This window comes from Sebastes umbrosus, chromosome 20, assembly GCF_015220745.1.
Source record: "Sebastes umbrosus isolate fSebUmb1 chromosome 20, fSebUmb1.pri, whole genome shotgun sequence".
NCBI classification, from domain to species: domain Eukaryota; kingdom Metazoa; phylum Chordata; class Actinopteri; order Perciformes; family Sebastidae; genus Sebastes; species Sebastes umbrosus.
The window spans coordinates 22,505,238-22,528,053 of record NC_051288.1 but is presented as its reverse complement, the minus strand read 5'-3'; the positions used below and the strand labels follow the sequence as shown (position 1 = coordinate 22,528,053).

General features: G+C 34.3%; 1 protein-coding gene and 6 non-coding genes across 8 annotated transcripts; 2 read left to right on the top strand and 5 right to left on the bottom strand.

Moving 5' to 3' along the window:
* Positions 1 to 869: 869 nt before the first annotated feature.
* Positions 870 to 984, bottom strand: LOC119480108. The gene has a single exon (XR_005204848.1). It is a non-coding gene; the product is annotated as a U5 spliceosomal RNA (small nuclear RNA).
* Positions 985 to 2,349: 1,365 nt separating this feature from the next.
* LOC119480075 lies at positions 2,350 to 2,465 on the bottom strand. Its single transcript, XR_005204817.1, has one exon. It is a non-coding gene; the product is annotated as a U5 spliceosomal RNA (small nuclear RNA).
* A 1,821-nt stretch (positions 2,466 to 4,286) lies between these two features.
* Positions 4,287 to 4,401, bottom strand: LOC119480087. Its single transcript, XR_005204828.1, has one exon. It is a non-coding gene; the product is annotated as a U5 spliceosomal RNA (small nuclear RNA).
* Positions 4,402 to 5,430: 1,029 nt separating this feature from the next.
* LOC119480066 lies at positions 5,431 to 5,546 on the top strand. Its single transcript, XR_005204808.1, has one exon. It is a non-coding gene; the product is annotated as a U5 spliceosomal RNA (small nuclear RNA).
* Positions 5,547 to 6,052: 506 nt separating this feature from the next.
* LOC119480067 lies at positions 6,053 to 6,167 on the bottom strand. Its single transcript, XR_005204809.1, has one exon. It is a non-coding gene; the product is annotated as a U5 spliceosomal RNA (small nuclear RNA).
* A 1,286-nt stretch (positions 6,168 to 7,453) lies between these two features.
* Positions 7,454 to 7,569, top strand: LOC119480065. The gene has a single exon (XR_005204807.1). It is a non-coding gene; the product is annotated as a U5 spliceosomal RNA (small nuclear RNA).
* A 5,724-nt stretch (positions 7,570 to 13,293) lies between these two features.
* On the bottom strand, positions 13,294 to 22,783 carry LOC119479783 (alpha-N-acetylgalactosaminide alpha-2,6-sialyltransferase 1-like). Of its 2 annotated transcripts, XM_037755727.1 has the most exons (9): positions 21,898 to 22,783; positions 21,429 to 21,693; positions 20,988 to 21,144; positions 19,106 to 19,268; positions 16,323 to 16,458; positions 16,131 to 16,234; positions 14,596 to 14,679; positions 14,274 to 14,373; positions 13,294 to 13,861 (listed from the first exon to the last, which is right to left on the bottom strand). In XM_037755727.1, exons 1-9 carry the CDS (start codon positions 22,005 to 22,007, stop codon positions 13,661 to 13,663), a joined length of 1,320 nt encoding a protein of 439 aa, XP_037611655.1. In that variant the 5' UTR covers positions 22,008 to 22,783; the 3' UTR covers positions 13,294 to 13,660. The 2 variants fall into 2 exon arrangements, with proteins under 2 accessions (XP_037611655.1, XP_037611656.1); XM_037755728.1 differs by lacking the exon at positions 21,429 to 21,693.
* Between the last annotated feature and the right edge of the window lie 33 nt (positions 22,784 to 22,816).

The window sequence follows — 22,816 nt, the reverse complement described above, 5'->3', positions numbered from 1 at the left end:
CAATGCATGATGGGACTCCGGATGTAGAAGAGTTAAACTCTTACTGTCTCCGTTCATTTATAATATTTAAACTTACAATAAAAAGCACAACTACGCTGTCAAAGTAGGTTAATTATCCCCCCGCTGTGTTAAATGTGTCTAATTATTCTAAATAGATTTTATATTTAGTTTCGGAAAGACCCGCCCACTTCTCTCACACACACACACACACACGCGCACACACACACACACGCACACAAAGCTCGGGTGTCTATTGTTTTGGAAAATTCTTTTTATTCCTTTTTTTCCAAACATAGCATAACAATATTTAATATTCCAATATTTGCATTATCTGTTTATATCATGTTTATTTTGTTTACAGCTTATTTTGTATATTGTATATTGGTAGAATTTCACATATTTTTATTCTTATTTTATTCTAACGTTTTTATCTATTCTTTTGTTATATACTGTTTACTTGCACCAACAAAACCAAAGCAAATTCCTAGTGTATACCTCTTACACCTGGCAATAAACACGATTCTGATTCTGATAACAAACATAACAAGTTATTACACCGATGCCGTAGTACATCGCTCACTTTATGCTCCTCTGGGCCTGCTAAAAAGTTTGATAAATAAATAAATAAGTAAGTAAAGAGTTATAATAGTATGCACAATCATATATTTTTTTATTGTTCAACACAGGCCATTTTGGTAGAGACATTAAAGTTATGACAATAGAATAGATATCATTTTGTTTGACTTTTTTACAGCACTTTGTAGGCAGACACGTTTAACTGGCTTCATTATGGAAGTCGACTGGATTAGAATACTTATCTCTTATGATAATGTGTAATAGTTTTTTATTTTTTTTTTTACATATTAGGAAGCCCAGCATGAAGCAGGGCAACAAAAAATTGGGTATAACTCTTATTGATCCTCTCCACGGAAATCTTTAGTAAAAGGCGAAAGATTTATACGATCTGAAGAGAAGTCAGAGTAATCTAACTGTAACAAGGTTAAGTGGTTGGTCAGATTATTGGGAACACGTTCTTCATCACTGGTGTCTTATTGATCCACTAAATAACAACAACGTAATAAACAAAGTGATGCGTTTAGTGACATTCAGTAAAACTGACAACAAGTTCACTAAACGGCTTAATGGTGAAACACCATGAAAACACAGAACATGTGTAAAGTTATAAGAAACGAGGGATTGTTAATGCAGCATGTGGGCGTGGTCTTGGTCACATGACGTCACACTCTGCACAGCAATAATATAAATAGTCAGAAACTAATTTACAGCCACATTACAAACACAAGTTGCAGCATAAAAAGACAGATAACAAATGTTGGGAAGTGTTTCAAATGTTAAACATGAATAAAATAGTCTGTTTTTTTACAGTCTGGTGACAAACTACACAACAGCAACAACTAAAATACTCTGTAGTGGAGAACAGAGCTGACTGCAGCATTCAACCTACCAGAGAGAATATAATAAATCATAATGTATTATCACAGGATAAGATAACATTTTATTGATCCTGGGGGGTACAGTCATAAGCTATCCAGCAGTATATAAAGTAATTTACATATTAATGCATCACTAATTGTAATCCAATAATATAACGTTTATTATTCTGAAATGGACCATTCTGCAAAATTAATTATTTTACTTATGGTACTTTAAGTATATTTTGAAGTATATTATAAGCAAAGAGGAGAAATTCTGGCTAGATGGCGCTGTGGTAGTGCTTACAGTCCACACACCACATACAACCACATCATCCTTTTTTATCCATCATTCTCTTTTAAAACATCATCTTTTTATCCATCACCCTATTAAACGCCATCCTTTTATCCATCATTTTTTTACTTCTATCTATCTACCTATTTATATTTATTTTACTTTATTTTATCTTATTCTTTTTAATCTTGCCTTAATTTGATTTGCACCCTGACTGACAGCCAGCCACCCCCACCACACTGTACACAGTCACATGATATTGATCTTTCCCAGTTATGTTGGCTCTTTTTAAAGTTTTCTTTATTTTATTTTGTATCTATTTATTTGTCATTAATTACATTTTTAAAAAAATTCTCTCCATTTTGTTTTATCTATATTTCATTTTATTTTGTTATGAGGATAACAAAGAAAATAAGAAAAAGTATATATAGTAAAAAAAACAAGAAAGAGGAAGGAAAAAAAACAACCTCCTTAGCCTTCCATGATGACCAGCCTTGTTTTGCCAGTGACATCATTGAGGGAACACATAACCACGTTGGCTGACCTGCAATAAATACTGGTTAAAATACTTAACTTTCATGATGAATTAAGGTAGCTTATTTGTTATTATACAAAAGAGGAAGCCCTGCAATCAAGCAGGGCATCAAAAAATTGAGTCTAACTCTTATTGTTCCTCTCCACGGAAATCTTTAGTAAAAGGCGAAAGATTTATACGATCTGAAGAGAAACAAGAGTAATCTAACATTAATAATGTTTAAGTGGTTCATCACTTTAATGGGAACACGTTCTTCATCACTGGTGTTCTATTAATACCACTAAATAACAACAAAGTGATGAATAAAGTATTGAACAAAGTGATGCGTTAAGTGACATTCAGTAAAATTGAAAACAAGTTCACTAAAACGGCTTGATGGTGAAACACCACCAAGCACAGAACATGTGTAAAGTTATAAGAAACGAGGGATTGTTAATGCAGCATGTGGGCGTGGTCTTGGTCACGTGACGTCACACTCTGGACCAGCATCCTGAAACTTGCTCTCATTTATTCTGCTCCTGTAAATTTACATGTGAATTGTGGGAAGATGTCAATAATTTTATACTTGTTAACATTTTCTCAGATTTTGCACTGTACTATAGAAATATTATATTTGGTTGCTATGGTTACAGTGACAAAGACAGTAATGCATTTTTTCTTATTACAGTTTTTCTCAATTGTTTACACACAAATACTGGTACTTGACACACAATGACCACAACATGTAACTCATGCACCAACCCCCTGAACCAATTCTGCTAAACTACAAGCACAATTCCTGCTTTACACTCAAATTGCAGTTCTAAAACACACTTTTTTTCAAAACACTACACACAATTCTCTGCATTTGGCACAATTTTCATGAAGAAAATCTCATTTTCACAAGGAACACACTGTCAATCAAAATTCTAAAGTCAATTGCCCTACTATGCACACTGACTCATCACATGGGCAAACACCTGTCACACAGTGTTACAATTAGCAATCAGAGCTTTAGCATAAAAGGGCAAACATTGCTTGTGATGTGGATGAGGTGCTGTGGCCAGACCGAAACAGAAGAGGATGCAGCATAGTTTTTTTTTTCGTTTTTTTTCAGTAAATTCTTCTGTTGTTTTGTATGTAGACCACTGTATGTGCAACTTTGTGTTGGTTGGGATGTACACTGTGTACATTGTTTTTGTGGGGAAAATAAAATATATTTGTTACCGTGTATTTGTGTGTTCTGAGTATAAAAACAATATTCTAAAATATTTTACAACACACTTATGTATGTACTGTCTGTAGTAAGTGTAACACTGAACAAAAAAAAGGCCTAAGTCATTATGATGAATGGAGAAGAAGTGTTTTCCATTCATCATAGTGTTTTACATTGAGCACATCAGTGTTCAACTGGTTCTTATAAATGTCTATTCATATGATGGTTTGTGTGTGTCATTTGAAAACAAAATACCATTTTGAGAAGAAATAACATTGTTTTGAATGTAAAGTTTAATTTTGCAGGAGAATTGAGGGGTTTTGCCCATTGTGTGTGTGTTTTTTGATTTGTGTGTAGAGTTCTGAGAGTATGAGGCATGCTTTCAGAAAATGTGTGTAAACAATCGAGAAAAACTGTAATTTAATTTTAATTCTCGCGTAGTTCCACATTCACAAGTGTAAATTTACCAAAAAAAAAGCCTAATTTCTTTGTATTTATGAAAGAAATGGAATTATATCTATCAACAATTTCCTCCTCACAAAACAAAAAAGCAATGAAAACAATGAATGTATGCAATATCTTTAAAGTTTTTAAGTGAATTTATTGTCATACTCTCACATGATCTTTTTTTTTATTTTATGTTGGTTTTGTTTCATTTCTGTTGTCATTTTATGTTTGGCACAGCTCTTTGTTTATGTTTTCACTATGCTTATTCTGTATGTAAATGTTTTTTTTTATGTTTTTTATGCTGTTACTATGTATACTAACATTTTGAAATAATAAAAATAATAAATCACGATACAGTTCTTATTTTTTTACAAATTAGGAAGCCCCACATGAAGCAGGGCATCAAAAAATTGAGTTTAACTCTTATTGTTCCTCTCCACGGAAATCTTTAGTAAAAGGCGAAAGATTTATACGATCTGAAGAGAAACAAGAGTGATCTAATGTTAATAAAGTTAAAGTGTTTAATTAGTTTAGTGAGGACACGCTCTTCACTACTGGTGTTTTATTAAAACTACTAAATAACAACAAAGTGATGAACAAAGTCACGTTGTAAACAAACACAGCAGAGTTGAATGAATGTATTTGTAGTTTTTAACACTTGAAAATAAAACTTTATCCTGTTTGGTTGTTGTGACGCAATGCATGATGGGAGTGGAACACGTCATTTCCGTCTGATTTTCTTTTCCCTTTAAAGTTTTGTTTGAAGTTTATATATTTAATATATATATATTTAAATGTAAAAGTTTACATACATAATGAATATACAAAAGAATTATGGATAAAAAGATGATGTTTTAAAAGAAAATGATGGATAAAAAAGGATGATGTGGTGTGTGGACTGTAACTGGAGATAAATGTAATTATGGGTTAATATTGGTTGTGGTGGGTGGGGGGGTTGAAATATGAAATATGAAATAAAAATGAAATATGGATAAAACAAAATGGAGAAAAAAAAAATGTAATTATTGAAAAATAAATAGATAAAAAAAATAAAAAATAAAATAAAGAAATAAAGAACAGACTATTTGGATGCATGGATGAAACAATTTGCCAGCAGTATCAGATTGTTCAATATCAAGTCACTCTTAATGTCCTTCATGTTAACACCAAACACAATATTTTCTCTTGTGAGAGGAGCAAGTAGCTGGATTTTGGTTGACAGCCAGTCCTGCAAATCTTCCCAGAATGCAGCAGAATATATACAGTGAACCAGCTCCATCTCGCCACAGTTTCTCCTCTTTGCTTCTACACTCTCTGGTAGGTTGAATGCTGCAGTCAATTCTGTTCTCCACTAGATGGTATTGTAGTTGTTGCTGTTGTGTAGTTTGTCACCAGACTGTAAAAAAATAGACTATTTTATTCATGTTTAACATTTGCAACACTTCCCTACATTTGCTATCAGTCTTTTTATGCTGCAACTTGTGTTTGTAACGTGTCTGTAAATTAGTTTCTGACTATTTATATTATACTCTTGTTTCTCTTCTGATCGTATAAATCTTTCGCCTTTTACTAAAGATTTCCGTGGAGAGGATCAATAAGAGTTAGACTCAATTTTTTGATGCCCTGCTTTATTACGGGGCTTCCTAATATGTAAAAATAAAAAAAACTAACTTACTTTATTATTAAAGGTAAGTACTTTAATTTTTCATAGGAACATAAATTACTCAGAAGTGAATGACATAAATCAATTATTGATTATTAACAAGCTTCCTTATTGAGCCATACATATATTCTAATTAAATCTTCCTAAATTTGTCTAACTATAATTATTTTTGTTTATAATTATTCTAACTATAATTATTACCTTTAATCTGTGTCATACAGAAATATAGATTAGATTATATAAATGTAAATAATATTATGCATATTTATATATTTTTTTATTGTCAAACACAGGCCATTTTGGTAGAGACATTAAAGTTATGACAATAGAATAGAAATTATTTAGTTTTACTTTTGTACATCACTTTGTAGGCAAACACGTTTAACTGTCTTCATTAAAATATACAATTGTCTTTCAGTTCTTTTTAATAAATAATCTTATATTGAGCAAATATATTTTATTTATTATATTAAACAATTTAGGAAGCCCTGCATTAAACATGGCATAAAAAAATTAGTTAAAACTCTTATTGAGCCTCTCCATGGAAACCTTTAGTAAAAGGCGAAAGATTTATACGATCTGAAGAGAAGTCAGAGTAATCTAACATTCATAAAGTTTATGTATTTCTTCAGTTTATTGGGAAAACCTCCTTCATTACTGGTGTTATTATTGATTCCAATAAATAACAACAAAGTGATGAACAAAGTCACGTTGTAAACAAACATTATAGAGTTAAATGAATGTTTTTGTAGTTTTTAACACTTAAAAATAAAAGTTTATCCTGTTTTGTTGTTGTGACGTAATGCAAGACGTCATTTCCGTCTGATTTTCTTTTTCTTTTATTGTTTTGTTTGAAGTTTATACATTTAATATATATTTAAATGCAATAATTCACATACATTCATATTATATTTTATTTATTACATTTATTATTTATTTATTTATTATTTATTTATTACATGTATTATTTATTTATTAAATGTATTATTTATTTATTACATTTATTATTTATTTATTTATTACATTTATTATTTATTTTCATTTTATTTATATATATATTATTTTATTTATTTATATTACATTCATATTGTTTGAAATAAAACGTAATTTTCGTCTGATTTTTTTTTTTTCCTTTTTCGTTTTTTTTAAGTTCATATATTATTTATATATAGTTATAGTTAGTTTATAATATACATTTAAATAATAAAGTTTACATACAAACTGCAATGTTGTTCATATTGTTTGTAATAAAATCATCCCACACAGATCATTTATAAAGACTATTGTGAACTACAATGAAAAAAAAAACATTTGTATTTCTAAAACTAAGATATTCATCATTAAATTGATTATTGCTGTATCCTGATGGATATCTTCCATTGCATTTGCCACCACCAAATTAAACCCCAATGTTATTAACTTTTTTTTTTTTAATAGTGGTGTGTTACCACAGGGAGGCGTTGTTCTGCATGAAATCTGCAGCCTTTGTGAAGTTAGTAGTTCACATTAATCTTTATAAATAATCTGTGTGGGATGATTTTATCACAAACAATATGAACAACATTAAGATAAGAGATAAAATCAGATATTCCTTTATCAGTCCCGCAGTGAGGGAATTGTCAGCGTACAGTAGCAAAAAACAAGATGCATCAGCTAACACAGTAAAAAAAAGAGCTAAACAAAGTGTTACAAAATATGAAACATTTAAATAGAAGGAAGTATAAAAATAGGAGCAGTATATACGGTATTGACAATAAACAGACTATTAACAAAATTACACAAGTGGAAAATGATATTGTACAGTGAGAATGAAATGAAATTCCACCTGAAAATATCAGGTTATTATCAGTTTTTTTGGTGTGTAAGTAAATTTAAGTCTGTATGTAAACTCTGACTTCTCTTCAGATCGTATAAATCTTTCGCCTTTTACTAAAGATTTCCGTGGAGAGGATCAATAAGAGTTAGACTCAATTTTTTGATGCCCTGCTTCATTGTGGGGCTTCCTAATTTGTTAAAAAATATATATATATATAACATAAAATATATGCAACTATACATGTAAAGAATTCGTACTATTACGAGAATAAAGTTATAAATTTACTAGAAAAAATTACTACTTTATAATATTATGACTTTATTCTCATAATATTATGACTTTTTTTCTCGTTAACTTCTGATTTTATTTTCATAATATTATGACTTTTTTTCTTGTAAACCTATGATTTTATTCTCTAAATCTCAGATTTTTTTTCCCCTCAATGTGGCCCTAATACTCTGTCGTACCATAGACCTACAACAATGATAAATAAAATGAAAATGTAAATTGTGGGGCTTCCTCTGATGTAAAAAATAAATAAAATAAAATGTATCTGCTTATCATAAGAATATTTATTACAAAAAACTGAAAGACAATTGTATGTTTTAGTACAACATCATCATAATGAAGCCAGTTAAACGTGTCTGCCTACAAAGTGCTGTACAAAAGTAAAACAAAATAATTTCTATTCTATTGTCATAACTTTAATGTCTCTACCAAAATGGCCTGTGTTGAACAATGTATACCATGATAACTATTTACTTACTTATTCATTTATTTATTAAACTTTTTGCCAGGCCGCTTCCCAGAGGAGCATCAAGTGAGCGATGAACATAAATGGAAGTTAATTCAATTCAAACTTTATTGCAGACTCAAGGTACAGATAAAAAAAAGAAAAAGACATTACATATAATAAATTACAACACAAGAAGCACAATAAAAAGTCATAATTAAAAGAGATTAAAAATATATATAAACTGGGAAAAAAAAGTTTGGAAACTTGTGTTTGGTGGATTATTTATATATTTATTATATATTAAACTTTTTGCCAGGCCGCTTCCCAGTTTGTGGAAGAGGATCAATAAGAGTTGTACTCAATTATTGTATTTATATTTTTTTTGTCTGTACACAGGTCTCACTTATGGTAAAGAAAATCTTGATTTCAATGTGATATATATATATATATATACATATATATACTGTGTATGCCATGTAGATACCTTGGAGCTAGTTGCGTACTGTACTTGTTGGCTGCTAAAGATAAAGTATAAATGAAGCTTCACTTTGGGTGTAGTTTACAGTGACCTCACCAGACTTTCTAATGTTACACAATGTTATTTTTGGAGCCGCAGATGTTCTGTCTCATGAGAGAAGAACAGATAACACGTCTTGCATTCCATCAAAATGATAAAATCATGTCTAAACATGAAACCAGACACATCTGAGTCACATTACAAAATGACTCTGTTGCCCACCAGATCATCCCAACCTTTATTTTACTGTCTACATCTGTCACAATATTTGGTGTCAGAAGAACTATAATACTATGAAAATATAATTAAGATATTAATATTGTGTGGTGCCTGTTTCAATTCTGTAGAAAGATGGTAAAGTTAAACGAATGAATGAAAAAAAAATAGATGGAAAAATTAATTATATGATACGACGGAGTATTAGGGCCACATTTAGGAAAAAAAATAATCTGAGATTTCGAGAATAAAGTCATAGCTAGACATAGCTAGCGAGAAAAAAAAGTTGTAAAATTACGAAAATAAAGTAATAAATTTACAAGAAAAAAAGTCATAATATTACGAGAATAAAGTCGTAATTGTATGAGAAAAAAAGTCGTAATATTACAAGAATAAAGTTGTAATCTTCCGAGAAAAAAAGTTGTAATATTACGAGAATAAAGTTGTACTTTACGAAAAAAAAAGTCGTAACATTACGAGAGTAAAGTCGTAATATAACGAGAGTAAAGTCGTAATTTTACAAGAAAAAAGTCGTTTTTCCCCCTCAATGTGGCCCTAACACTCCGTCGTACTCTGAAACAGGGAGAAGAAATATCAAATTATCAGTACAGTCTTATATTGTTGGAGACCTGATCTTTTAGTTCATTATTGGTTCTAATAATGAGTTAATTCGTGTAAAGTTCCTGTATGGTGGATAGATGTTATTGGTAAGATTTAGGGAATAAGTCAGTGCTTATATATCTATAATAATGATGAGTTTATTCCCGGTCTTTTCTCACCTGCAGTACCTATTGTTGTCCAGTAGAGGGAGGTGGTGGCGCTGCAGCGAGTTAACGACAATAGCGTCTACCGGTTAGAGGAAGAGTGAGACGTTAGTTACTAGCTAAAGGCTAACAGCTAACAGCAGAGTAGAAAGTAGAAACACAACATAAAGTTAGTTTGAACGTTTTTTCTGAACAAAATACGTCCCAAAATGAGTTACAAGGAGTAACGGGTCGAAGTTCTGTTGGAGGACTTCACTATTATTGTGTTTTCCTATTCTCTGGTGAGTGTTCGTTGTGCTAAGCTAACGTAGCTAAGCTAACGTAGCTAAGCTAACATAGCTAAGCTAACATAGCTTGATGTAATTACCTCTGTTTACATTACATCTGTGTCATACCTCTAGTGTAAGACTTCTGTTTATATTCATTTATTACATCTACTTTACCTGTTTTATTTTGCTTTATAACTGTTATATGTTTTACCTGTTATATGTTTTACCTGTTATAGTTTTACCTGTTATATGTTTTATCTGTTATATGTTTTACCTGTTATGTGTTTTACCTGTTATGTGTTTTACCTGTTATATGTTTTATCTGTTATATGTTTTACCTGTTATATGTTTTACCTGTTATGTGTTTTACCTGTTATATGTTTTATCTGTTATATGTTTTATCTGTTATATGTTTTACCTGTTATATGTTTTATCTGTTATATGTTTTATCTGTTATATGTTTTACCTGTTATATGTTTTATCTGTTATATGTTTTACCTGTTATATGTTTTACCTGTTATATGTTTTATCTGTTATATGTTTTACCTGTTATATGTTTTATCTGTTATATGTTTTACCTGTTATATGTTTTATCTGTTATATGTTTTACCTGTTATATGTTTTATCTGTTATATGTTTTACCTGTTATATGTTTTATCTGTTATATGTTTTACCTGTTATATGTTTTATCTGTTATGTGTTTTACCTGTTATATGTTTCATCTGTTATATTTTGCTTGATAACTTTGTGTTTTACCTGTTATATGTTTTACCTGTTTTATTTTGCTTTATAACTTTGTGTTTTACCTGTTATATGTTTTACCTGTTTTATTTTGCTTAAAAACTTTGTGTTTTACCTGTTATATGTTTTACCTATTATATGTTTTACCTGTTATATATTTTACCTGTTATATGTTTTACCTGTTTTATTTTGCTTTATAACTTAGTGTGTTTTACCTGTTATATGTTTTATCTGTTATATGTTTTACCTTTTATATGTTTTACCTGATTTATTTTGCTTTATAACTTAGTGTGTTTTACCTGTTATATGTTTTATCTGTTATATGTTTTACCCTTTATATGTTTTACTTGTTTTATTTACTTTATAACTGTGTGTGTGTTTTTACCCATTATATGTTTTATCTGCCTCGTTTAGTCTTGTCAAGTATTTGTTTTAAAGCACTGACCAGAAGTGGCAAACTGTGAATCTCGTTGTATTTAATACAATGACAATAAAGCTTTCTATTCTATTCTATTCTATTCTAGCTAGCTAAGTCAATGTATTTTGTTTACATTTGAGAGTAGGAATTTATCTGGGTAAGAATTCATGTCATTGTGTGTTTTCTTGATAAGACATTTACAAAAAAATAATCAGCGTATGGCTTGAGTTGAATAAACTAAAGCATAATTAGAAGGACTTAAGTAAAATGTTGGTTTCGTTGCTGTGTGGTATTTTGGACTGTAATCCAGTCAACTACCATAATGCCAGTCAAACGTCCGCCTACAAAGTGCTGTACAAAAGTAAAACAACATTTTTTCTTGTTTTTGTGATCAATTTTTTATTGGTATTTAAGCATAATTATATAGGATGGGGTTACAAATTGATAGATCACCAATAAAGTAAAAGAATATAATCACAAATGTCCATGTACTAATCAATACAGAATTGGCAAGCAGCTACAGAAAAAGAAAAGAAACAGGAAGAACCAACAAACCAATGCCGGTCAAAACAACCTCCTTCCTAGGCCTTCAACCTTAGGCCTTCATCACGTACATCACGTTCATCGTACCGGTAAGCCTGCATCACACCACACTCCATTTAAAGGGAAAACAAACACACTACCCAGACAGATGAACATTGGTTCTATTTGATTTGGTTTGTTATTTTTCTCAGAGCTTTGAATTTTGTTTATTGTTCTCCTCAACCTGAGTTGGTTGAAGGAGCAAAGAAAAGACACCGAGATTCCCAACTTAAAGGACAGCATGAGGGACAAAAAGAACAGAACTGTACGATGTTTAGTGCATAGACTGTATATAATTAGTGACAGTTTACTCTTCCGCACGTAGGAGTGCCATAATAAAGAATAAATCTGTAAAAGAATAGGAAAATAAATGTGGAAATGTAAAGAGGAATAAATAATAGAATATATAAGTAAACTAGAATTTCACTTGGAGAGCGCAGACCTCCGCCAACACGTGACTTTAAAAACAGATCACAGCTCACAGCTGGCGGTTTCATGAGGGGGGCGGCTTGTTATTAACAAGGTGTAACGTATGGGCGGATGCCTCTCTCATTCATCAGCCTTGTTATGTCTGTATAACGTTACACTACGTTGTCTCTCATCCAGTCATCTACCGCCTTTTTCTTTCTCACCGCGGACGGCCAGCAGCTCCCGCAACTCAAAGTCTTGCCACACACTTATCTCTCTGCTCTCAGAAAGAAGAAGGCGGGGTCATGCGTCATCAACGTGTTATCAGTTACACTGTGCATGTGTTATACCCTGCGGTCTTAATGCTCAGACTGAACGTAATCCTTAAAAAAATTCCTGAATCCGGATCATGATCCGAATTGCCACCAAAATCTAATTGATTGTTCAATGTGCTACACCCCACCCCTTCAACAAATTCCATTCAAATCCATCACAAACTTTTGGAGTAATCATGAACAGACAGACAGACAGACAGACAGACAGACATACGCCCGTGAAAAACAATACCTCAGCCATGGCAGAGGTATTGTATTGAAGTGCCCTTTTAAAGAATGTGGAGATGAACTCTGACAAAACTGATAAAATTTCACAGAACTGCATTCCTTTCAGATCTGATAAACTAGCTCAACACTCGCTATTGTGCTGCATCTTCCCAGCTGTGTTCTTCATGTATTCAAATCCCAACAAATCGTGACCTGACGTAGCTTTCTCCATGATGACGCTGCTACATGCACAGTATACTATGCACTAGGGCTGGGATGATACACCTATCTCTCGATTCGTTACTGTCACGATACTTGGGTGCCTTTTGGGTGATTATTGTTCATTTTTTTAACACTAGACCATGGGAAAAAAGTTGAATCATACACTTCTAGGGACTTTTACTTTGGAAAATATCTAAATTAATACAGTAAAAATGTTTATAAATTCAATTTTTTTTTTTAATTTATAAGGGACCTGTAATGTTTTATACTTCTGGTTAATATAAACCAATCAATCTTATTTCCATATATGTATTTTGTATATACAGTTCCCTTTGTTAACCGGTTATTTTGAAAAACGGAAATTTTCTTGGGAGAGGACCCCCAAACCCAATATCTCATAGTATCTTTTATTCACTGTATAAATTCAGAATGTGTCTCTGTATAATATGTAGGAGCATCCTGATGGGACACTGCACCTAAGACCTTAATGAATAGCTCAATAGCGGGTCATTGTTGTGAAAGAATCCCCTTCAGGGCTCCGTGTCGGGGTGCAGCATCGCCCTGTCGGGGAGTCTTTCACAACAATGACCGGCTCGCTGAACATTATCCCTTACTTATAATACGCCACCTGACTTCCACCTTTGCTACTCTCATACTAACTAAGGTCACTAGAGGACGGCATTGTTTTCTTGTATTTGTATCGGTGATGAACCATGTGAATAGATGATATCAGCCTTCTGAACCTACTAGTAGGTGTAGCAGGCCCCTTCTAATCCATATCTATGAGGCTGATAATTGTTGATAATGTCCATTCAATTGGCTGATATCATTCGAAGCAGGTGCACCCTCAGTGTCTCAGTGTTACTTCGGCTTTTCTGTCTCTGTTTTTGACTCTGTTTGATATAGCTTAAGTATTTTGCTGTCGTGTAGTTTTTTCCACAGTCTCATCTCCATCCTGTAGTCGTGGTTGGCGTAGAAAACGACATGGGTTTTAACGTGCTTGTCATAGTAGTAGTTAGAGTACTTTCCGTAGTCCTCAGTCATGAATCCATATGCACTCACCTGAGAATGACAAAAAAGAAGAGGTGCGATTGAGAATAACTCACACATAGAAAAGATCTGTTTAAAGAAAAGTTCGACATTTTGAGAAATATGCCCATTCAAATGCTCGCGGAGAGTTAGACGAGAAGATCAGCCAGCAGATGATTAGCTTAGCTTATCATAAAGACCGTAAACAGAGGGAAACAGCTGGCTTGGCTCTGTCCAAAGATGATCTGCCAATTAGCACTAATAAACACTTTATCTACACTATATAGTAGGGGTGGGAAAAAAAATCAATTGACCTACTGTATCACATCTTTTTTCTTAGAGTTAATGTCTGTATAAATTATTGTGTGCATACTTCATGTTGATAGGGGCGTGGACACCTACAGTATAGATGGCATGTGGATAAGTTTAAGTATTATTAACTTACAATGTCACAGGTGTGCAGAGCCACGAAGAGAGTGAACGCCCCATTGGTTGGTCTGACTATCGACCAGTGAGTAGAATTCAGATAAACGGACTTTAAGAACCTGTGGGCAAAGAACAGTTTTAAATACAATAAAAATCAGTCTTTTATCTATAAGACAAGACAAACTAAAGCCTCCAAATAGACCATAAACTCTTGATTCTATATTTGTGCTATTTCTATCATTTTTATCTGTTGGTTTTATTGTTATTGTTTCTAATGTTAGCAAACATATTACAAACCATATAAAGTGAAAGGTTAGGTTAGGTTGTGAGAGGAGGTTGACCTGTTTCGAATGTATCTGAGGAAATCCTGGTCCAGAACATAGAAGCGGGACTCATTGTACCCCCCGCAGTAGTACGTCCATGGCCTGCAGGGTTGAAACATAAAGTCAAAAACTGGCTTCCCTTGTCTGTACAATGCAGTTAAAACTCTCTGCTGGAGCTCGAGACAAAATTGGAGTTATATTATGCTCTTAGTGATTCAGGATTACAGGAATACTTCACACACAAAATGACCATTTGTATAGCAATTACTTGTTTATCAATTATATTACCACGGTGAACGGAGAATCAAAAAACTGAGAAAAGTCTCGATGAATTTAAGCAAATGGGCACCGCGTTTAACAACAGAAAAACTATCAAAACATCCGTTTTACAAACTCAAGCACAACTCGTGCAGTATAATCCGAGTCGTACAGAAGTCGTATACTCACTAGGGCTCCACGATTATGGCCAAAGCGATAACCACGATTATTTCGATCAATATTGAGATCTTGATTATTGATTGATTTTAGGGACAAAATATTTTTTATTTGCAATTTTATATAATTTTTTAGGGCTGTCAAAGTTAACGCGACAATAAGGCGTTAACGCAAATACGTTTTAATGCCACTAATTTCTTTATCGCATGAGCACAACTTGTGATTTTTCGGTTGTAGCGGGCTCAGTTTTAAAGCTGAGTTTTAAGCTTCAAACTTGCGCTAAATTTTGGCGAAGAAAAACTGGCATGGCCATTTTCAAAGGGGTCCCTTGACCTCTGACCTCAAGATATGTGAATGAGAATGGGTTCTATGGGTACCCACGAGTCTCCCCTTTACAGACATGTCCACTTTATGATAATCACATGCAGTTCGGGGCAAGTCATAGTCAAGTCAGCACACTGACACACTGACAGCTGTTGTTGTCTGTTGGGCTGCAGTTTGCCATGTTATGATTTGAGCATATTGTTTTATGTTAAATGCAGTACCTGTGAGGGTTTCTGGACAATATTTGTCATTGTTTTTTGTTGTTAATTGATTTCTAATAATAAATATATGCATACATTTGCATAAAGCAGCATATTTGCCCACTCACATGTTGATAAGAGTATCAAATACTTGACAAATCTCCCTTTAAGGTACATTTTGAACAGATACAAATTGTGCGATTAATTGCGATTAAATATTTTAATTGATTGACAGCCCTCATTTATCGATTAATTTATATACGATATATATAATATACATCCGAGTTTGAATGAGTCCAAAGTGTTCCGCAAAGGAGCATATAGTGTATCTCATGACTTGTAACCTCCATAAAATGTACTAACTGATGGCTGCTTGCCTTCTTCCACTAATTTAGTAACTTGTGAGTAAAATTACTTTAAAAATAAATGTTCACTTGCGTCAAATATTAGACTGTTTCCATAAACATGGTGACCTGGCGACACGTTTCCAGGCCCAATCCAATATGTGCCAGCACTGGATATATTGTATATGTGTTTTGTGGTTGTGTGTGCATGTTACCCTTGACTAATAATATATAGAGAGTTGATATTCACCTCCGGTTTTTATATGGTCCGGCAGCGATCCGTTCTCCTTGGAGAAGACCCTGGAGCCAGTTGAAATCCCTCATCCCCTCAGGAATCATCACGTATTTTATACCCTGCCAAAAGGACGAGGATGACAGATGAGTGTGTATGTGTGGTTTATAAACCATTACAATATTACATATAACATTCTAGTTTGAGTACCTCGTCATGAGGGACAGTGTATCCGAACTTTCTTAAAAGATACGGCGACGAAGTGATGGAGTGGGCCGTGTGAACGTACACCGATGTTCTGTTTCCAACGTCTTCCTCGAAACCTTTGACGACTGCTCCGTTCATCCTGCCGCACAAACAGATCCGAATGTGAGAATGGCCTTTATAAATTAAATATTAGCTTTTCCTTGAGGCAAAACGCCCAAACCATTTTGTTCACTGGAACTTTCTGATGACAATGAACGTAAACCTGACTTCGCTGAGTTCTGAACACTGATATGCTAAACCAGAAACAATGTCTACAAATAGCCAGGTTATCTGGTTATACAATTAGTGATGAAACTAATAAAAGCCTCAGATGTAGATTAAACTGGGGTAAGGGCACAAACTTGTGAAATATTTTTCTTCAGGGTTCACCAAATTAAACTGAATGTTTTTAATGCATATCAAATGCAATTTAATACCGGTTTTCGTGGTCAACATATGAAAGTATGATGGAGAACCAGCAGGGCCGATATGGAATTATTACCTTCGCCAAGGCCAAAGGCCTAGGAAGGAGGTTATGTTTTCACCAGCGTTGGTTTGTTGGTTTGTTTGTTTGTTGGTTTGTTTGTTTGTTTGCCCGTTAGCAGGATTACTCCAAAAGTCCGAGATGGATTTGAATGAACTTTTTTGGAGGGGTGGGGTGTAGCACAATGAACAATCCAACAAGTGTACTCAAGTACTCAAGCAAGTGTATATCGGGTACGGAACAACTTTACAGAACAACTTTACTAATGTGAAAGCTGAGTGGAGAGGGGGGGGCAATTGTACTCGGGCACGGTACGCATCACCTAATGTGAAAGAGCCCTCAGTTTTGGATGAGTTCACTTCCACATTCTTTGGAAGGGCATGTCAAGAACATCTATTTTAAGGATCTTGTTAGTATTAGCAGTTGCTTTTTGACGGACAGTTCACTATTTATTACCTCTGCCAAGGCCAAAAGCCTTGGGTCAAGGAGGTTATGTTTTCAACAACGAAGTGTAATGTTATACAGACATAACAATGCTGCTGAATGAGAGAGGCATCCGCCGATACGTTACACGGAAACACACCGTGTTAATAATAAGCCAACCACCTCACGTAATCACTAGTAATCGCCAGTTCTTCCCGGACAATAATTGCTAGTGATATTACAAATTAATGCAACATGGACCCGGCAGAAAGTGGATAGATGGATTAACCAAATAAAAATGATTCATTTAAGTTGAATTAAGTTTTTGCAAAAATCAACACGTGCCCATTATGACACGATCAGCTTCCTGCTACAGTAGCTCGCAGTAGTGAGTGACCGTGTTTTCTGTGAAAAACGATTTAATAACAACCTACGCGTACTATCCAGTGTTGCAACAGTTACACTTGATTATAGGTGTACAACATCTCCCTGTCTCTTTTTTAACTGGAATTTATGTTTCTCTCCAGGTCATGTGTTTTGAAGGTTGAATCTTATCAGATTAATAAGGTTGCAGTGGTTGAATGTAACTAAATACATTTATTCAAATACTGTACATAGCATAGTATTTCCATGTTACGCTACTTAATACTTCTACTTCTACGACATTTTGGAAGCCAATATTGTACTTTTTACTCCACTACATTTATTTGACATCAGTTACTTTGCAGATTGTGATTATTAATACAAAAATATAAATCATCTAATAAATTATGATGTATTATTATTATTATTATTAAGCTATCCAGCAGTATTTAATAAGTATTTAAAAATTATAATCCAGTGATATGTTTTTCTGAAATAGGAAAATCTGCATAATGAGTATTTTTACTTTTGGTACTTTAAGTATATTTTGTTGCTAATACTTATGTACGTCAAGATTCGAGATTCAAGACGTTTATTGACACACCGGTTATACAAGTACAATCGCGTGAAATACTTTTTGCTGGGAAGCTCGATTAAAAAGAGTTTGTTATACACAATAAATAAAAGGAACTACTTTGTACAAAGGCATATTAAGAACATATACTGTATATATAAAGAGGCAGTGAGATAAATATAGAAGCATATATATATACATATATATATGGGAGCAGTGAGGTTGGATACTATAAAAATATTGCACAGGCATACTTTTACTTAGGTACAATTTTGAATGCAGGATTTTTACTTATAACAGAGTATTTTTACACTGGTATTGCAACTTTAACTTAAGTAAAAGATCGGAGTACTTCTTCGTGTAGAGCACCTTTAAACATCCTGGAGCCGCTTCCTTGTTGACCAATGTTAAAAATCACAACGCTGCCTTCTTTAATCTTAAAGTCCACACACTTTGACATGCATGACTGATGACTTTTGGCGGTTTGAGAGTTGGTTTTAGTCAGCCGAAGTTTCTAAACGAACTCTACTTCTCCGTTCGTCTGCGCAATGCACTCACATGATAATGGAGTACCCTGATTGGTGAGGCAAATACGTTTAAAATGATCTTTGCTCTCTAGTGTTTCAAACAACTCATAAATGTTAAAGTTGACAGTAAAAGAAGATGTGAGGTTTTGTGACAGATTGATGACAGGCCATGTCATTAGTAGGCGTGTGTTCAAATCATTTCCTCATGGGATCCCCACCTTAAGTAAATATTAACTTAGCAAACAGAGAATGATAAGTGCACCCGATATCCATCACCTCTATGATATATGATCCCCATGAATTACCTGTCAAAATTCTTTGAAACCTTATTGTCAGTTGGGGACTAACAAACAAAATTGACGGGTTTCTTTCTTACCGAAAAACGTAATCATGAGCATCGATTTCTTTCCCCATTTTAGAGGCATTGAGGATCCCCGCGGTGCCCACCACAGCACAGCGGATACACCCGTCACCGCCGGGCTTTGGAACGAGTAATGGCTCTTTTTGCTGTGGGATCAACTTTGCTGAAATCATCACTTCTGCAAAAAAAAACATCAAATACATTTTAAGATGCAAAACAGTTCACAACAAGGACATTTTCTGCAAGCAAACCTCATAACCACAGGCCTATAGAGTGCTGCAGGGATGACGTATTTTTGTAGGTCAACCAGGAAGTTATCATCACCCTGGTTCCCTCGACAAAAACCCAATGGGATTGTTCCAAACGTTTATGATACTTGCACGTTTTGTTCAGCAAGATAATCTCCACAAATGAACACCACTTTTATGATTTTAGAAGCGTGAATGCAATCGCCAGAAGTAAAAAGCTAACATTAGGCTATAAACGAAATTACACCACAGTCGCATGAACGTGAGTATAAAAAACGAGGCTGTACAGGCGGACGAGTTTAATGTCGTTTAAAGTTTTATGTCGTAGAACAAGACGTTAAAATCTCTTCAGTTTGTGTTAACCACAGACCTTATTTCAGGCATCTAACTAAAAACCCATTCAAAAAACCCATTTACTTCCAGACGAGGGAACCAGAAGTTCTAAAATGCTAACTCATTTACGGGTTTTAGGACTCAATCCTGTAGCACTCTTTTTCTATTTTTACTAACGACATTATGTCACGTGACACTACTTCCGCAGATTAATTTACGTTACAAGCGTACTTATTTTAATCCAAACTGTGATAAAGCCAAACCATGCATAAACAAGCATATTTGAGTATTAAATACATGACAATTTATTGCAATTAATCGTGATTAACTGTGGCCACTCATACGACTAATCGCGATTGACAGCCCTAGAAAATTACACTAGGCCATATTGCCATTTCGATAAAAACTGGGTTAATTGTGCAGCACTCATCCAACAGTACATGTTCATTACCTAGAAACCACACAGCGATAATGAAATACATTATTGGCACATTTGGAATCTTTCTCACACGGTCGTGTCTAGATGGTAACCCTCGATTTGCAAAACACTCGCAAGATGGTGGAGGCTAGGCATGGACCTCGAATGGTTAATAGGTCGTCGGTAGCCGGTAGGGATGTGACGGTGAGGAATTTTTCTCACCGGTTAATAAGCTTGTGAAACAACACTGGTATTTGATGGAAAGTCCCCTGAAGTGTCTGACACCACGTCCGTGTCCTAAATCTATTGGGCAGGGCTACGGCAAAGTTTACTCATAGAGATACACAATTAAACGTTATTATACATCATTATCCACTTAGCACTAATACACACCCTCACAAAGGTAATAAGCTGGTTTATTACACCACAAAGGGGAAGTTATGCAGGATTTGTTTACCTGTTACAGACTTGATTTTAATTAAAAACATTTTTTTGTCATAAATTAAATTAAATTTATTACAATATAAAACTAATAGAAACAACAGTCCTCTATCCCCTTTATTTACTTATGGATAGCTAGGAAATCCTGCTCTATGCTAGAAGAAATCCAGCTGCAGATCTGCAGGTTTCCACCCGGCGCCGTGCACACCAGCTGTGACCGTTCCGTCCTCTTCACGGCGATTGCCAAAAATGAACTAAATGGGTCTTATTTCTATAAATAAACAAAGGCAAAACAACGGTGGGGGCAGTGGGCAAGTAATGGAATCGGTGTATGCCCGACCACTGTGTATCATCGTGGAAAGCCTAGTTGTCGGGTAGTGAGTCTCGCAAGAGATTTTAAAATCTAGGGTAACCATCTAGACACGACCGTCTTTCACAGACACATAGAAACACCTACCATCATAGTTCATCTGCATAAAACCAAAAGGATTGTTAAAATGTGAAAGCCTGTTCCACTCGCTCATGCTGAGGTTGTGCATGTACAAACGTATGTTGGGAAGGAAAGCCTTCTTGAAGCTCTCGTCCTTAGAGTTTCGCAGAGATCGGGCACATGTCTGAGAATGTAGGATAAAATATAAAATTATGAAATTAAATAAAAAAACAACAACAATGTGATTTCCACCCTCTTTATCTGGCTAAAAACTATTGATTTAAGAAGAAACAGCCGGAAAGAAGCCAAACAAATTGAGTTGATTGCATTAATAACTTTAGGGAAAAGCAACAGAAAGCTCATGCAGGTCACACCAAAGACACACCACTGAACATGTGGCTGTGCAGATTACCCAAAAAGTTAATACAATTATTATGTTTCTGTCCTAGCTTGTCACAACATGCTTACCGTCTCCCTGGGTGGAGCATCCTGGTTATAAATATCATCAAAATCCCACAGAGGAAGCTTTTTGAAGGATTGTCTGTAGAGCATGGGCATGGGTGTCTCAGGCACAGCACTGCGTGTAGTGCGTCTCATTTGATCACTTTTTTGCTTTGTCAGGTTTGTTTTTATGAAATTGGCTATTTCTATTGTGCTCAAGTTTCCTTTTTCACCCCATAAGTCAAGCATTTCTTCATCTCTGTATCTGTTGTTTTCTGAGCCGATGGTCCAGCTGATGTGGAAATTTGACAAAAGAGCAATAGATGCAACATATAAGAATTAGTGAGATACAGTTAAATTATAATACTGTACCTGGAAATGTGCTGATACAGATTTCTTTGAAGACAAGTGAATATGATTAACAAATTAACTAGAAAATATTACAGATAAGTTCCCTTCTTTCCCCTTAAGTATGCCTAGACTAAATACAACTTACCTGCTGGTCCTCAGGCTGCTTGATAAATGTTCCCATGAAAAAAAACAAAGTAAAACGCAAACAGAGACCAAAAACACCAAAGAAAATATCCTGTTGGTTGGGACCGCCATCCCGGTGACTTGAGTACTGTAGGCTTTGCGGTTCAATTAAATACTGATAAGGGTGTGCTTAACTCTGCTGGTATTTGGTGGAACAGTCACCTGAAGTGTCTGACACCACGTCCTTATCAGAAATCTATTGGGCAGGGCCACAGCAACGAAATGAACAACATTGAAACAATAACATATCTGATGCAATTATACGTCATTATGCATTTAGCACACACCTTCACAAAGGTAATGAGCTGGTTTATTACACAACAAAGGGTAAATTATGCAGGATTTGTTTACCTGTTACAGACTTGAATTTAATTTTAAAAAGCTACATCATAAATTAACATTTTTTTAAAATTTTATTACAATATAAAACTAATAGAAACAACAGTCCTCTATCCCTTTTATTTACATATGGGTAGCTAGAAAATCCTGCTCTATGCTGCAAGAGATCCAGCTGCTTTGGTTTAGTCTTCATGTGGCAAGTGGATGGGACATAGGGCTGGGTATTAGGGATGTCACTGTTAGGAAAATTTCCCACCGGTTAATAAACTTGTGACAATTACCGATTACACCGGACATTTTACAAGAAAACATGATGCTTAATATATGTATAGCGTTTGATCTTTAACGTTGGATGGCTGTGTGTCTGGCCTCGCCGGTCCAGCTTTCGCTGAGGGGCTGCTGCGCACAACGGCTGACCGCACGGTGATTGCCTCATTAATGTTATGGTTCCCTTATAACATTGGGTTTAAATACAAAATATTGCCAAATAGGCGCTTTTGCTTTTCGCTTTGACACCAAATCCTCCGCCATCGTCTTGTCTG

Excerpts from the sequence above, each read along its gene's own strand:
- LOC119479783 (XM_037755727.1), bottom strand. The coding sequence starts at position 22,007 with ATGGCGGTCCCAACCAACAGGATATTTTCTTTGGTGTTTTTGGTCTCT. Across the intron at positions 16,459-19,105 it reads GCTCATGATTACGTTTTTCG|GATGAACGGAGCAGTCGTCA; the intron begins GTAAGAAAGAAA and ends TTTGTGCGGCAG. Across the intron at positions 13,862-14,273 it reads CTCTGCACACCTGTGACATT|GTGAGTGCATATGGATTCAT; the intron begins GTAAGTTAATAA and ends TGTCATTCTCAG.